This window comes from Corvus kubaryi, unplaced genomic scaffold (assembly GCF_017639235.1).
Source record: "Corvus kubaryi isolate FWS band 111438036 unplaced genomic scaffold, C.kubaryi_AGA036_p1.0 63261, whole genome shotgun sequence".
Classification (NCBI taxonomy): Eukaryota; Metazoa; Chordata; class Aves; order Passeriformes; family Corvidae; genus Corvus; species Corvus kubaryi.
In genome coordinates, this window is record NW_024581505.1 from 3,186 (window position 1) to 19,711 (window position 16,526).

The following is a 16,526-nucleotide window of genomic DNA, read 5'->3' on the forward strand; positions in this document are numbered from 1 at the left end:
CCAAGTTCTCTTGTTAACTTCCCGTAAGTCTTGTACTAATCTATGAGTCCCATCAGACTTTTTTACTGGGAGAATAGGGGTGTTACGAGGAGACATACGAGGTTCCAATGTCCCATCTTTTATCAATTCTTCTATTACCGGCTTTAATCCTTCTCTTCCTTTTAAGGATATGGGGTACTGACGCACACGTATGGGACATTTTTCTCTTTCAGTCGTGACCCTTATGGGATCAATATTCAATCCTCCCCTATTTCCTTCCCCAGCCCAAAATTCTTTGTTAATCTTTCCCTCATCTTCCTGGCCAAGTTTTAACACTTTAGCTGTCATCTTCTCTTCTTCCGGTATGACCCCTATTCCTAATTGTACCTGTAAGTCTCTCCCCAGTAAGTTGCAACCTGCTCCAGGACCTAACAAGACATCTCCCATCCCTATTCTGGTTTCCCCTTCAATTACTACATTTTTAATGACAGGAACTTCAAACCCTTCTCCTTTTGCTCCTGTTATCTTCACAGTGTCATTACTCACATCACACCCTCTTGGAATATTTACTACACAAGTTCTCGCTGCCCCAGTATCAACTATAAATTCTAATACCTCCTCTTGGGGGCCTACTTTTAAAGTTGCCAAAGGCTCCAGATGGTATTTATCCCCCAGAAAATAGAGCCCATGACCTCCCTATTTTTCTTCTGAGTATATCTCTTGGAATATTTTCAGGTTCTATTTTAGATGAGGCCATTCCCTCTTAGAGTGTCCTTCTTCCCCACAACAGAAACAGGCATTTTTTATTTGCTCCTGAGATTTTGATCGTGCTGGGGTTCTGTTTTTTCCCTTTTCCCTGTCTCTGAAACCTGAATGTTTGGGAGTGGTACTTGGGGGCTTCAGATTCCTCTGAAGGAGGGAGTTACTTTCTCGCATAGTGGCTGTCATGATTTTTGCTTCTGCTTTGGCTTTTTCTTCATCTCTCTGTACCTAAACCTTTTGATCTTCTCTTAATAATTCATTTAATGCCCGCTCATGCCAATCCTCTATCTTTTCCAGCTTTTTTCTAATATCTGGCCAGGCATGAGTGACAAAGTCAACTCTCAATACAGCTTGCCTGGCTATGCCCTCAGGGTCAGTTCCAGAGTATTGTTTCATATTCTTTCGGAGCCTCTCTAACCAATCAGTTGGAGTCTCCTCCTTCCCTTGTTGCCCATCAAAAGCCTTGCTGCCTCTTTTATTCCTTTGATTATCAGATTACAATAATCATTCATATGTCCTCGCCCTGCCTCTTCATTGTGGTTCCAGTTAGGAGGTGCTATTGGCATTTTCTGGTCCCCAGGTGGACCTTGTTGATTCTCTCTTTCCCAGATTCTCATTCCAGCAGCTCTAATCATCTGCCTCTACTCTTGAGAAAATATAATATTCATTATTGACTGCATTTCTTCCCAAGTGAAAATATTGGGACCTAAGAATTGGTTTAATTGTTCAGCTATACCTATGGGATCTTCTAATAACCCTTTAATTTCCTTTTTAAAATTTCTGACTTCTGAAGAGTTAAAAGGAGCATTTACAAATCCCATCCCACCTTGAACCCCTCCCATCGGCACTTCTCATAATGGGAATAAACTGATTTCTTGATCCCAACCTTTCTGTTCCTCAGTCATCACAACCTTAGAAGAAACCCTTTTCCTTTGTTTTGGAGTAGTGGCAGGAGAGGAATTACTGAGCTGTCTTTGAGTTTTAACTGAGCTTCTCCTAGTATTTTGGTATGGTGCTCCTTCACTGGGAAGGGGACTCATCGGAACTGCCAAGGCAGAAGTCGGTGGTGGAGCCGTAACCACCAAAGGGACAGAGGCAAGGTCAGCCGGCAGAAGCGGGACCATGGCAGGAGCGGGGGTGGCCGGGCACGAGAGGAGCCACGGCAGGGGCTGGGGTGGGGGCACCCAGCGCAATCGGGTCTGCAGCTGGTGCGGGAGCGCCTGGCGCAACTGGGGCTGTGGCTGGCACAGGAGCGCCTGGCTCCTGTGTATGATACGGGGGTGGCAATGCTTCCAGGGTGTCCCAACCCTTTTCTTTCTTTTCCTCTGCTTGCTCTGCCTCTGGGGTTTCTGATATTTTAAAAACTTTTAACCCCAGGGGTTCTGTGTCTCTTGTCCAACAAGAGGCATATTCTTTTTCTTCCGGATCAAACGGTTCCTTTGAATTTACAAATATATTTAAGGCTTGACAAAGCTTGGCTTCAAAGGACCCGTACCTAGGCCAATAGACATGATCGGGTCTTATTTCTTTCTTTGTCCATTCTAGCATACAATACCGAATCTTCTTTATCCTTTTCCTTTGTACAAGGGTCACTATCCCAGCTGGCTAACTTAATTCCCAGTGGACTATCTTGAGGTATATCTGCTGGCACTTTTTTACTCCCTTTTTTCCTTGAACCCAACTTACTGGTTCTTTGTCCCATCTTCCCAGGATTTTATCTATTCATCCCTGGCCCCTGTTTTCTGCTCTAACCCACCCCTCTGACAGCTTAAACACCACCCTCCCCTCACAGCACAGAAGACCTTTCCTCTTTAATAAAATAATAATATAATATAATCCACCTCCCTCCAGATAATAAAGTCAAACTTTAAATCAACCATCTATATTATGTATACTTTCATTCATTCATATTCACTCACTTTTATTTCTTTAATATGTCTCGCTCATTCTCACTCACAACAAGTCAACACAATAATAAGGTATCTTGATTTTCAAATCACTTGTTAATATTCACCCACAGGTATTATTTTTCAAATAAAACGGTAAAATCTCAAATGTTGTTAGCCAACCCCAGATTCTCTCTCTCCCACACTTCCCATCTAGAGTAATTTTTCTAGCCTGTGTGTTCCAACCCTCAATCCGGCAACATTTCTGGAATTGGGGACCCTCACTTTCATCCCCTGTTTCCTAGGGGATTGTGCTAGGAAACCCTTTTTCTGCTCTCTTTTCCTAGGGGTCCAACCGCTCCCTGAGACCCAGTCCCAGTTACCCCGGGGGGGGATCTCCCACTCCTTTTATCTTTTGCTTTGTCTCCTCGCTGGCCGTTTTTCTCGCGAAAAGATAGTACCGCAGCTCTCAGAGACTCCACACTCACTTCGCAGGTCTGGGGTAACCAGCCCAAGCATCATTCACACACCAGTCAACCTCTGTATCCTCCCCCCTGAAAATACTTACAATCCTTTTTTTCTTGTCCAGGTCTTCGTGCACGAAAATTGTGGAGCTAGCTGCCATGGTTTCTTAGGGGGCCTCTTTTTTCCCTTTCTTTTGCTTTATTTGTCCCTTTCTTGTCCACGGGGTGTCAACCTGCAACCACCGATTCACACCAGAAGAAACAGAGCGGGCCGCTGAACTCAGCGGGGCGTGCCTCTCCTACTCGGGATCTCCCAGGGTCTTGGAGGCGAGGTGTTAATCCCGGATGAGTGCCCAGATGTGAAAAACAAGGTTCAGTCTCCTGTTAGGATTTAAAAGTTTAATAAAGGACAATAGGGGACAAAGACAATAAAGCAAAAGTCACAGCACTGGGTGCTTTGGTGCTCAGCCAAGAACACCCCTGTTATTGTGGAGACACCCTTTACATACCTGTCCTATTGCATCAGCATAATGCATATTCATAATCAATTATGCATATTCAAACTTTTACCAAAACTAGTTTACATGTTCCAGGAGCTGTTTAGCATGGCGCCTCCTTGGGTCCACCTTTTTAGAGCACACACATCTCTTGGCTGTGGTTTTAGTCAGTTTTTATTATCACCTCCAGAGGGGGCTTTGGTCCATGGTTTCCGCAGATGGTAGTTGCTGATAGTTGGCATGTCAGTAGCAGGGGTCTTCAACACACGGTGGTTGGATGTTATCCAACCAAGCAGACAGTTCAATTACCACAAGCATAACTACATTAGCTATTTTACTATTATGTCTAAGTTTAGTTAATGACAGAAATAAAGGCATAAGTTATTGTTATAAAACTACATCTTTAAAACAAAGCTACTTTAACATTATACATATAGCGTCCATTTTAATGTTTGTAGAAAGCCAATATTATAATGTGTATCTATCACACTACCACTGCCTCCCTTGGCACCTGCCACTCCCACTGGTTTCCCTGGATGTTGTTGTGGTTTGGGGCTTCCTGCCCTCTCTGCTGTCCCTGCAGACAGTGAAGCTGCTCCTGGAGCAGAGACCCTGAAAGGAGCAGAGCCTCTGCTGCCACACGCCCTCCCCCAGGGCCACCCCGCTGTCCCCTGCCTGTCTGCCCCACACAGAGCTCCAGTCACCCCCAGCTGGGGCTGCCCTGAACACAAAGGAGGCACAGAGCAGCACGGTCCAAATCAACTCCTTTATTAGCAGAGCCTGCAGGGGATGAGGCTGAAGCAGCCCTTCAGCAGCTCTCCAGGAGGGCTTGGCGCTCGCATTGCCAGCGGCATTGCAGCACCTGCACAGCCAAACTGCCCACACGTCCCTGGGGCAGTGCCAGATGGTGCCACCTTCTCCAGGGCACGGCTCCGGTGCCACCAGCCTGCCTGGACAGCACCAGCACTGCCCCGAGGGCCGCTGCGGAAGGTGCTGGCAGATGGGATTCTCCACATGGGGCATTCCAAAGGCTTTTGCTCAGCAGCGAGGCCAAGGGCAGGAGCAGCTCCTGCCAGGGCTGAGGGCTGAAGGGAAGGGTAGCAGCTCCAGGCAGCTGAGCAGGAGCGGCTGCCCTGGACAGAGACGGAGCACCTCCGAGCCAGGGAGTGGAAGCACTGCCTGAGCCATGGGGCTGTCGTGCCCCTGCTTTCCTGAGCCCAGAGACACAACAGCTCCTGCTGGGAGAACGGCCTCAGCTGATGCAGGAGGCTGCAATGAGGGAGGCAAGGATGATGCCCAAAAGCCAAGCAGCCCAGCTTGCAGCCAGCGTGGAGCTGCCCTCAGGCCTCACAGCCCTTTCTCCAAGCAGGACACCTCCTTGCTGCAGGAAAACTGCCTTTGGGGCAGTCCCTTCCTGTCTCACAGCAGCGGATCCAAGGGGGGCTTTGAGCACTGCCTTGCCCTTGCCCTGGCCTGCCGACTTCGGGTGGGGGAAGCCATGCAGACAGTCAATGTGATTGGTAGAGCAAACTTCATTTATTAGCAATACAGAGGCACTTATATAGTATTGAGTACAAGCTTATCAGTTCTTGATTGGTTTAAGCTTACAAAAGCGCATTCTTACTTCTACATAATTGGGTTAGATAAAAGACTACATTTGGCAAGCTTTATGTTTTGTCTTGAGAGATCAAAAACCTTCCTCCCTTCTCATGGTCAGTATATCTTATCAGCACAGGACTGTACCTCCTTAAAACTCCCTTTTTGTTGCCCCGGCCTGTTTCTCACACAGGCATTTCTCATGGAGGCTTTTTCTCATGCAGGCCTTTGCTTGAAGGCCTTTGCTTTGTACAGTTCTGTTATTGATTTGGTTTTATCAATAATCCATGTCCCTGATCCTCTAACCATTTTGCAACAATTCCCCTTTTTTCTTTTTGTAAAGGCAATATTTGATTGGCTACAGATGTAGTAACTTTGTATATCATCTTTTGCAAGCATTGGCATAGGCAAGGTAAGCACACTATTATTAATAATATTAGTAGTCTTACAGTAATCAAATGCTGCACAAGTGAAACTAGCCATGGTCTTAAACTTAGTGACTTTAACCATCTTTCTAAGCTGAGACGGTCTTCTTTCTGTAATTGTGTGGTTAATTAATGTAACTCACTTATCTGCTTGTAAATTAGGACAGAGTGGTCAGAAAGATTCATACAGCACGTACCTTAGAACTCTTCACAGCCGTGGCTGTGAGCTAGTAGTAGAAAATTAATTGCTACTTAATTTTGTAATATTGTATGTCTAACACTAGTAACATCTACGCTTAACTCATCAAGCATTTGCAAAGTTATGTTTAACTTATCCCTCTCCCAGCAAGCAAGTTTATGCAGAATAGCGTGAGCCCTGGCTGCTGAAGCACAAGTAAAAATATAGATGCTAGCCAAATTCACTGCCTTTACTCGATCTAAATGGGCAGACAGCTGATTGAAAATGTCCACTAATGCTCTTGTCTCAAGACAGTCAAAAAACAACTTTTCACTCTACTTCTGTGTTTGGTGTTATACCCAAAAATTTATGTAACTCTCCTTTTTAGTTTTGCCTTTGGAGAGGGTTCCCCGACACCCACCACAAGTCACTAGCAACCACCCAGGGCAGCTGTTACATTCGCCCAGGGTCTCGCTATTTCTCCTGCTACGGAGAGTGGTGGATCTGGCAAGTCCTCAGCTCCTTCACTCAGCCACGTCTGCAGCCTGTCCCAAGGCTTCTCAGGACGGAGGTCCCAGAGTTCCAGCTGTTGAAGCAGTGGCGTCACTTTCCTCAGGAGCTGATGCTGACCGCGCCTTCTCGCTTCGGGGTCCTGTATGCGTAGCATGGCACCACTTGCTGGGCACCCCTCTGGTCAGTGCTGTGGCGATGACTTGTCCCTGTTGTTGCAGGACATTCTGCAGTGTTGCAGTAAAGGCAGTTGTTTGAGATGACTGTTCTGAACGCCAGCACGTACGAGCATCTCGTCTACACCTGCTCCTTAGGGCAGCATAGCAAGAATTGTCTTAGCTTGCCTATTAGTATTTTCAAAGGCAAGTATTTGGAACATTTGCTCTTGGAGCTCTTCAGAGAGCTCAGTTGCATCCTTTAAGGCTGCTGACAACAAGGCTTTGTGGGCAAAAGTCTGTAACAACTGATGAATGACTACAGGCATGGTCAGCTGTGTTACTGTTGCCCCGTAAGCTCCGCTGCCAGTTAGCATGTCAGCTTGGAATGCATACAGTGGGTCTTGTGTGTCACTTTGATGTTTGCTAGCTTCTTCTTGTGCTAGCTGTTTCCACATTCGTTCCCAGAGCAGGAACTGTGAAGGGGTTAATAACAATTGTGCGATGCTGATGCAATCATTCAGACACAGAACATCTGCTGTAAAGATAGACTGCAGAATGCTTCGTGTAAATAAGTCAGCAAGCTTTTTGATTACTTCTTGCATCATTTCTTGGTGCTTCTCCCCCTCCCGAGGCTGACCCCCGGCAGCCCCGGCCGGCTCCGGCTCTGCAGGCGATGAAACCACAGAAGCTGCTTTGCATCCGGACGTTCCGCTGTTCGGCGGGGGGGGTTGCTCTCTGCCGCTTTCAGCTGGGCTTTAGGACCGCTCCGTTGCTCTGCCGCTTTCAGTCGGACACCAGGACTGCCTGTGTCTCCTTGGCCCGCCTGCGCCCCGCCCCTGGATCGGGCGGCTCTGCTTCTGCATTTGCGGCCATTTCTCTCTCAGACGTCGGAAGGGTAACTTCCTGCCCTGCTGAGTTCAGCAGCTCCTGCAGTGAGCGGACGGGTGCTGCTGTGCTTTTAATCGGTTTTCTCGCGGCCAGCCCGAAGGACCGTGCTACCCCGGACTCGGCTCCGGTCTCTGCCCGCCGCTCCATAAGGCCCCCGTCTGTTCCTTTCCCGGAGCTGCCACACCCAGTGCTGACACTCTCTAAAGCCTCTATGGCAGCTGTGGCCACTGCCCTCTCTGTTTTCATCTCTGTGAGAGTGCCAGTTACTGCTCTCCAGATTAACCCAAGAGCTTTTGCTTCTTTAGCTTTCATTTTAAACCATCTTGGATCAGCTAGTTCCTTACAAAGGTTTACTTCTTTAACTCCCCGCTTTTCTAAAAAGCGTAAAAATAAATCAAGGGTCACCTCTGTTTCCATATTTGCGTCCTACCGCATCTGCGTCTTACTGCAATCCCTGTCGACAGGATTTGTGCAGCCTTTTCCCAGGTTTGCCCTTGTCAGCCAATACGGCGGACCCCTGTGTCAGGTCAGTCCAGGCACAGATCAGACGCTTGCCTGCAGCTGCTGATCTTCTGCCCTCCAATTGCTGCTTATCGGTGCCACGTCGGTCCCCCACCTTAGTCAAGAAAACGAAGTCCCAGTCCCTGTTCGGGCGCCAAATGCTGACTTCGGGTGGGGGAAGCCATGCAGACAATCAATGTGATTGGTAGAGCAAGCTTTGTTTATTAGCAATACAGAGGCACTTATATAGTATTGAGTACAAGCTTATCAGTTCTTGATTGGTTTAAGCTTACAAAAGCGCATTCTTACTTCTACATAATTGGGTTAGATAAAAGACTACATTTGGCAAGCTTTATGTTTTGTCTTGAGAGATCAAAAGTCTTCCTCCCTTCTTTCTCATGGTCAGTATATCTTTTCAGCAGAGGACTGTACCTCCTTAAAACTCCCTTTTTGTTTCTCAGGCCTGTTTCTCACGCAGGCATTTCTCATGGAGGCTTTTTCTCATGCAGGCCTTTGCTTGAAGGCCTTTGCTTTGTACAGTTCTGTTATTGATTTGGTTTTATCAATAATCCATGTCCCTGATCCTCTAACCATTTTGCAACACTGGCCCTTGGGATCAGGCTTGGCCACAAGGCCGATTGACCCAGGGAAGGAGTTTGGTTTGACTCTAGGACAATGCAGAGGGAAGTGTTTATGGCAAGGAGGCAAAAGCATTCTGGCTTTATCATGAAGCGAGGGAGTTGCTGAGCGATGGCTGCAGTAACACACCTTATTTCACCAAATTTGGGAGCAATTAGATACCATTGGCTGCGTATGGCTTGAGAGTGTCATTGTTGTAACTGCATTTTGTGGAGAGCCTGGTACAAAGTTCTTCTAAACTGCAAAGCCGTTGTGGTTCTTCCTTCCCATGGACGTGGCCTAACGCTTGTCCAGCTCAGACAGTGCTTCCTGCTTGGTAACTCTCTGCCACGCCTCAGGGATTTCTCCTTTGCCCTGAAATTTCCCATTGTACAAAGCTTCCAGCTGTGTCCTGAAATGAGACACAAACCATTTCCAGTACGCCTGCATGGATGGATCAGGAAGAATGTTCCATGTGGAGAAACGGGGTCCTGCATCCCGGTATCTCTTGTAGTGGATCCATTTGCCATCATCAAACCTGAATTTGAGATTACTTGCAACAAGGCTGGAACAAATATCAATGACCAGGTGGTCCGTCTTCTGCCACTTGGTTCCCATCAAGGCTCGTGGGCGATGGAAGACCAGCTGATGGTCTCCATCGTGATTCCGCATGGTGTTTGTGCAAACAGCCCCACAGAAGGGACACTGCTCCCAGCACCCCGAAAACTGCTCTGCCAGGATGGTGTGAGGCTGCCTTGCAAACGAGCTCATATCGGCATCAGCAAATTCTTTCCTGAGCCTGTCCCTCAGGTCATCCAGAGCTTCTGCCATGGCACTGCTCAGGAACTCAATGTCCGTGACCTCCTGGTGCTCAATGCCCTTCAGGTCACTTCTGGGCAAGTTGATCACCTCTGTCAGTTCCCTGCAAAATTCATCCAGCCAAAGAGAGACTTTGTCTTCTCTGTCTTTTCTGTCATTGACAATTTTGGTTGATAAAGAAACAGCTTTCAGGATGTTTCCATAGAGAAGATTAAGGGAGGAATCTAAAAACTTTTCCAGCCTCCTGTTCCCATCTAAACAGTAACTCCTAACTCGTGTCTCAGTGTAACTCTGAAATAACTGTTTTGGGCAATTAAGGTAATCTTTGAAATACTCAAAATTTTCTTGTTCTGCCAGGTATCTCAGGATGGAGACTTCCAGATTGGCTCTGTTGCCCTGGAAATCTGGGAATTTGCCCTGCATGTCCTCAGCAATGGCTTTAGCCGTCCTCTCATAGACCGCCCGGTGAAGAGCTGGTTCAATCTTGTCACAAAGGAAAACAGCAAAAGTTGTGATAGAAGTGGCTCCTTGGCAGGAAATCTGGAAACATTGGAAGAAATTCTCTCTTGCTGTTCAGGTACACGACTGGGTCATTTGCCTTTTGGAACGCTTCATGCATGCCTTTAAACCTTTCTGCTGCCATTCTGCACAGATACAGAGACAAATCTATGCTGTACTCTCTGTTAAAAGTACATTTTGCATTGCTGGGGATGGAGTTCACACCTTCCTGTACTTCATTGAGTATTTCATGAATAAAATTTCGACTGTAATCCCGTTTCTCCTGTTCCTTCTTATCAATGTTTGCTCTCACACACGCTATGATGCTGTCTGTGATGTGCTGCAAGTTGATCACATCAGCATTGGAAACCCTCCTAGTAATGACACCAAAATGCTTTTTTTTCATGACGTGTTTCTCCATGTCAAAAGAAAATCCTCTGCCTTTGGGAAATGATGTGATCCTGGCATGTAAACCCGGTTCCTTAAAGTGCTCTAGAAGGACATCTTCGATTTCTGCATCGATATCCACCTGTTCCAGGGGAGGAGCAACACAGGAAACTTCAGCAATCCAATTGTTCCAGACAAAAATAAAGTTGTCTCTCAGTTCTCTCTCACTGAGGCTCTTCCCTTTCAGAGTCACAGCCAACTCCTTACTCTTTCTCAGGAGCTCGGCTTCATATTGCACCTTCCTTGCATCCAGTTTACTCTGCTCCTTCTGTAGCTCAATAAGATTCTCACATTTCTTTTTTGTTTCAAGAAGAAGAGCCTCTTTTAGTTCTTTCAGCTTCAGCTCTGTGTTTGATTTCCACTGGACCAGTGTCTCACAGTCTTTGTCCTCCCTGAAATACTTTTCCACTTCTTTCTCAATGGCATCACTTGTCTCTTGCACCTGCCCTTCAAGGTATTCTCTGGTGACGTTCTGCAAGTCCCCATTCCGAATTTTGTTGTCCAGTCTCATCTGCATGTCTAAGACGTGACTCCTCAGCCTCCAGGTCCACTGACTAAAGGCGCTTTCCAGTTTCCTGTATGCGGCAATCTCCAGGGAATTCTTGAAGCTGAAAACAAAGTTTTCATTCAGCAACGCATTCCAGAGGTCATCAATACGAACTTTCAGGCTCGAGAGCCTCAAAATGCTGCGCTGCGACTGCTTCTGGGCAGCCTGGAGGATTTTGCTCTTTAGTTGCTGGACGTTCTGGCTGTAGGTGGGGTTGGGTGGTGCCATCGGGGGGTTTCCTTCCCACAGGTGAGCAAAGTAGTGAATGTGGGTGTTCACATCAAAGCCGATGACATCGCTGAAGGAGGAGATGTCACAGAATTCCTGCTGGGCAGCTACCACAGTCATTTCATCCAGCTTTTCCTGCAAACGCCTTTGTCCTTCCATGTTCTGCTCCTTGGCAGTTGCTTCTCCCACGTTTTGGTGGACAAAGAGGCAGCTTGGGGAAAGATTGACTTTCTTCATCCTCAGGAAAGCCTGCACAGCGATCTGGAGAACATCTTGCATTTCTGATGGATTTTCTCCAAAGATATTGATCACAGTCATGTTGCCAACGCCAATGACAAAGGTGGCCAGCTCGTTGTCATGGTTCCGGTAGTGTTTATTGGCCATCTCCATGGCACGAAGTCCCTCTGTGTCCACCACCAGCACAAAATCAAAGCCCAAGTCTTGCTGCAGCTCCTCGCCCACTGGGATGAGCTGCATAAAGGCTCCGCGGGTGCATCTCCCCGCGCTGACGTTGAACTGCAGACCAAACATGGCATTCAGCAGGGTGGACTTGCCTGTGCTCTGGATGCCGAGCACGGAGAGCACAAACACTCGTTTGTCCCCCAGCCTCTCAATTAAGCTGTCAAAGATTGCTCCCACCCAGCGCAAGGGCAGGTAAGAAGCATCCCCATCCATCAGCTCCACAGGATACCCCGAAACCATCAGATCTGCTGCAATCTCCGGCAGTTTGACAAAACTCTCATTCTTGGAGTTCATTACTTCCAGAGCTTCATAAATCTGCCCCACCTCTCTCAAGAGGTGCTCCAGGCCAATGGATGAATGGTTGATTTCATCAGAGAGTGCATCCAGCCGACTCTGCAGCTGAGCTTCCATGCTGGGTTTTTTCTTGCTTTTCTTTCTTGCCAGGACTTCAGACCATAACTCGTGATAGTCTCTCCTCAGTTCTTCAAGGCGACCGCAGGACAGCTCATCCATAAAGACCTTCATCCAGTGCAAGAAGTATTTCTTGGTATCTGCTGGCTGGGCCTGGAGAAAGCCAAGGAACGATTTCACCAGTGGATTCGGGGAGTCAGCTTGTTCAAGTTGCTTTCTTCTTAGTGCTTTCTTCTCATATTCGATTTGGCTGCGATGATGCTCAATGCTCTTGTTTCCCTTCTCCTGTAAGCGAGTGAGCTCTTTGTCCTTTTTGCACCACTGGTACCACAGTTTTCCTTGAAGGGGCAGGAGCTGGGATTTGATCTCAGACAGCTTCTCTTTCTTCAGAAGCTCCACCAGCTTCTTTGCCTTTGCTTTGGCTGTCAAACATGCAGGTTGATCTGCATCCACTATGAATCTGTGCTGGCGCGCTTTGTCCAGACAGGCCTCCAGGCTGAAACGTGGATGAGACCTTTCCAGGAGAGTCTGGATTGTTTCAGTCAGCTGGACGGCCAGTTCTGCTTCGTTTCTGTTCTTGATCCCTATTTTTATGTTTTTGCTGGCTTGTCCAGCTGCAACATTCTCTTTTTCCGTGAGAAGACAAACCAAAGGCCTTTGTGACTGCCACAAGCCCTGCAAAAGCTTTTTCCCCCTGTTGTCCATGTGCTCTGAATCGGATATGAGAGCCACGTTGACAGCAGATATCTCCTGCAGGAACTGCAGCTGTGCTCCATGATCCCTGGCATCTCCATGCAGGTTACAGAAAGCCACGCAGCACTCAAAGGTGTCATCAGGGCTTCCACGGGGGCAGTACCAGGTGATCTCCACCACCCCTTCCATCAGCAAACGCTCTCTGGTGCTGCCTCTGCAGTGGCGGTGGAAGAAAGTGTCGTGTTTGCGTTTGCTCAGCAGAGCGTTCAGGAGCTGAGACTTGGAAGAGGAGGCCGAGCTGCCAATGCAGATGAAGGACACAATGGGTGTCTGTGCCTGAAAGATGAGTTTGTTGTTGTAACTCTTTGTTCCGGCCTGCTTGCCTGACTTGTCTGCCTCTTTCCAGCTCCTTTGGATTTGGCTGAGGGCGTAGAGCGGGAACTCGATCTGTGAAGTGCACGGGTTGGGCACCAGCAGAGGCAGCGCCAGTTGGCAGAACGCCAGCTTGGTTGCAAGGGACTGTCTCAGGAAGTCATCAGCACAATGGAAAATGGCCATCTGCAGGTCCATGGGGTGCACACGGCTGTCCCTGCTTCCAGGTTCAGGGACTGCTTCCTTCAAACGATGGAGAAAGTTTTCAAAAAACTCAGAAGGTTTCTGCTCTTGCTCTGTCATTTGTGGCACACGTGGAAGCCCTGGGTTCCTTGTCCCTTGTCCCTTGTCCCAGCAAGTCAGGTACCTGACCTGGTAATCCACTGTGAGCAGCTTTTGCAAGAAGTAAAATGGCAGTTCCTTGTCCTTGCTGGGCTGGCTGTCCTGCAGAGATGTCTTGCAGATGGTGCGGAAATTTCCCATCCCCATTTTTCTTGGATAGTGACTTTCGAGTCCAAGGCGCTTGAGCAACTGGAGGAATTCCTGGTTTGCAATGGCTTCATTTGCTTGGGATTCGCTGCCGTCTGACTTGGACTGGGACTGACTGGGGAGCTCAGGTGTTGGAAAAGTCTCTTCCATGTCTCTGAGTATATTCTCCACCCTCTGTTCATCCCATTTCTCATCCAAACACCCTCTGATCAAGGAATGCAAGTCCTGTTCCAGCCTCTCCCAGTCTTTGCCTCCACTGTGCTTTTGGAGGAGATTCTTGATCCGTGTGGACCACAAGCCTTGCATGTGATCTTCCATGAAAACTAAACGCTCCCTCTTCTGCTCAGGGGACAGCTCTTGACTTTCGGGTGTCACGCTCAGACCCGTCAGCAGAAGGGAGGCCTCAGCTCTGTCGGCATCTTGCTCCTTCAGGTTCACGTACTCCTCACGTGCCGCTTCCATTTCCTTGGCCATGTACTGAATTTCTGGGTGTCCAAGGAGGTGTGGAAAAGTGCTGCTTTCCACGTCGTACCCTGTGCTGGTCGCAATCAAGAGCACCAACAGTTCCATGTCCTTCTCAGCCCGTTCCTGGAGAGACTGGAGCAAGGAATAAATGGCGAGGCTGGTGGTCAGGGTGGCTTCTATCTTTGCTTCATGAACAGCAGAAGTAGAGCTTCCTGGTGCATAGGTGACAGCATGGATGTGCTCCCTCATTTGCTGCAGTGTTTTGATGAGCTCTTCCAGCTCAGAGACTTTGGGAGGTCTGGGAAGCTGCTGCTCAGTCTGGAAGATCCATTGCATAATGAAGGAAGCCTCAGGGAAGTCCTTGACAGAGTAGATATGAGGATCCAGGAGGCTCCTCAACATTACCTTGATCGAGGTGGTGTTTTCTGGAGGTGACTCCTGGCAACTGCGCACGGTGTTCACCAGGAAGTCCTGCAGGCCTTTGTCCGACAGGCACACATTGATCCACACACTGGGGTTCTTGGTTTTTGCATGCAGATCCTCTTTTAGATCCATCAGCATGAGCAGCTTCCTTTCATCCACCGTCACCTCCCAGGCCTTCACGGCGGCCATGAAATCTCTGGCCTCTTGCACTGCACTGTCCAGTTCCTCTCCAAAAATGGTGCCGACGCTCTGATTTGTCAGCGCTTTGTACGCAGCCCTGAGGGCTCTGCTCATCTGACTGACGGACTTAAAATCCCTGCTGTGATTGCACCGGATAACATCCCACACTGGGACCAGCTCAAAGCCGCGGTCGATAACGCACCACGTTGTGTTATCAGACAACGAGCCCCGTTTTCCACTGAGGAAGAGAAGCTGTGTCTGGTGGGCCCCCTGTGTTGACCACGTAGAGCTGAATCGCTGTGTGGGAACTCTCTCTGGCTCTTCCCTGGATGGAAGCCTTGGAGCTGCTTTTGGAAACATCCAGGTCCCTCCCAACTCTGGCCCCGAAGTCACCCCAGCTGGCCCTGACAAAGTTGTTCAGAGCTTCAGAGGTTTGTTGCTTCATCTCTTCCCGCTGCTCGGCTCGGAATCCTTCTGTAGACGCCTTCCACCAGAATATCCCCCCAAAGTGGAGGGGACCCTGGTTTATGTGGGACCCAAACCTGTTGAAGAAGTTCTCACAGATCTTCAGCAGGGTGGGGCTGTCTTCTTCCTCAGTGAAGCTCAAAAGCTGCTCCATGTCTTGCAGCTCCTGCAGAGCCGCATCCGAGAGGCGAAGCTGATGCCTTTGGAAGTAGCAGGAGGCCAGAGGGATGTACTGGTACTTGGTGGTGCAAAAGTAGCTCTGCTCAGAGTGGGACTGGTGGGTGTCCTGTGATTGTGAGGAGCTGCTGTGACCTACACCTGATTCCAGAACTCCCCAAAACATGGCTTTGGCAGAAACGCTGATGTTGAACCCCAGCTGCTCCATGGACTTGGTGAAATTGGATTCTGCCGCAGAGGAGGAGAACTCCTTCCTCTCAAGCAGCGATCCTTGCTCCGGACCAGAGAGCTGGAATCCCTCAGGAACCCTGAGGAGCTGCTCTCGCTTTGCCAGCACATCTTCAGGTCTGCTGGTTCTGTAGATGCCCTGCAGGGCCAGTCCCCCTGACGCGCGGCTCAGCACCTCCGTGTCGGGAATGTGCTCCGTCCTGCCTGCTGACAACTCCTGCTGCTCCAGCTGCTTGTGGATGCTCTCCAGCATATCCGCCAAGGGCTTCTTTGGCGATGGCCAGAACTCTTTTGGAATTTCCATGGCTTTCCACAGAGTCTCTGCTTTCTCTCTCAGAGCATCCTGGCTGTGGCTGCGGCTCTTGAGCATTTCTGTCAGATCATTTAGGGCTTGTTTGGCCACTTCTTGTCTCTGCTTTGTCTTCTCCAAGTGCTCCTTCTGCACCTCTTCAGTGGTTGTTTTGTCATCTTTTATTTTCAGGAGTTTCTGGAGTGCCTTTTTTCTCCCAGGGGTGCCGTGCTGCACACTCCAGCTTGAGGTAGTCTTTATATTCCAGATGTTGCAGGGCTTCCCTACACTCGATTCCCAGATTCTGCAACACCTTGGGCACCCAGTATCCAGCATCCAGTCCTTCCTTCTGAAATGCCTTTGCCAGCTGTGCCTTGGCATCCCCCCTCTTGCGTGTCCTCCTGCGAAGCCATGGCTGTGGAGGAAGAAAAGAGACTGTCCATAAGCTGTGTTGTCAGAGGCCCCAGCCTCCTGGCAGAGGCTCTGCAGCAGCTGCGGCCCACGGGATTGCTCCCACCCGGCTGCTGGAGCCCAGCCTGCGATGGCACAAGAGCCAGGGTCTCCTTCCCAGCACACTGGATGTGCCTGTTGCTTTCCTGTTTGCAGGATCAACCCTGAAGCTGAGTGTGTATCCCACAGACAACACAGACACACACACACAGACACACAGACACACACACACACAGACACACACAGAAACACACACAGACACACACAGACACACACACAGACACACACACAGACACACACACACAGACACACACAGAAACACACACAGACACAGACACACACAGACACACACAGACACACACAGACACACACAGACACACAGACACACACAGACACACACACACAGACACACACAGACACA

At 48.9% G+C, this 16,526-nt stretch overlaps 1 protein-coding gene across 1 annotated transcript; it reads right to left on the reverse strand.

Moving 5' to 3' along the window:
• Positions 1-4,335: 4,335 nt before the first annotated feature.
• LOC121672621 (interferon-induced very large GTPase 1-like) lies at positions 4,336-16,070 on the reverse strand (the record flags this gene model as incomplete). Its single annotated transcript, XM_042045347.1, is given in 6 exon segments — positions 4,336-4,405; positions 4,975-5,061; positions 8,453-9,840; positions 9,842-14,715; positions 14,717-15,868; positions 15,870-16,070. Coding segments are annotated over 4 exon segments (7,305 nt in total), but the record flags the coding sequence as incomplete, so codon positions are not given.
• Positions 16,071-16,526: the final 456 nt, after the last annotated feature.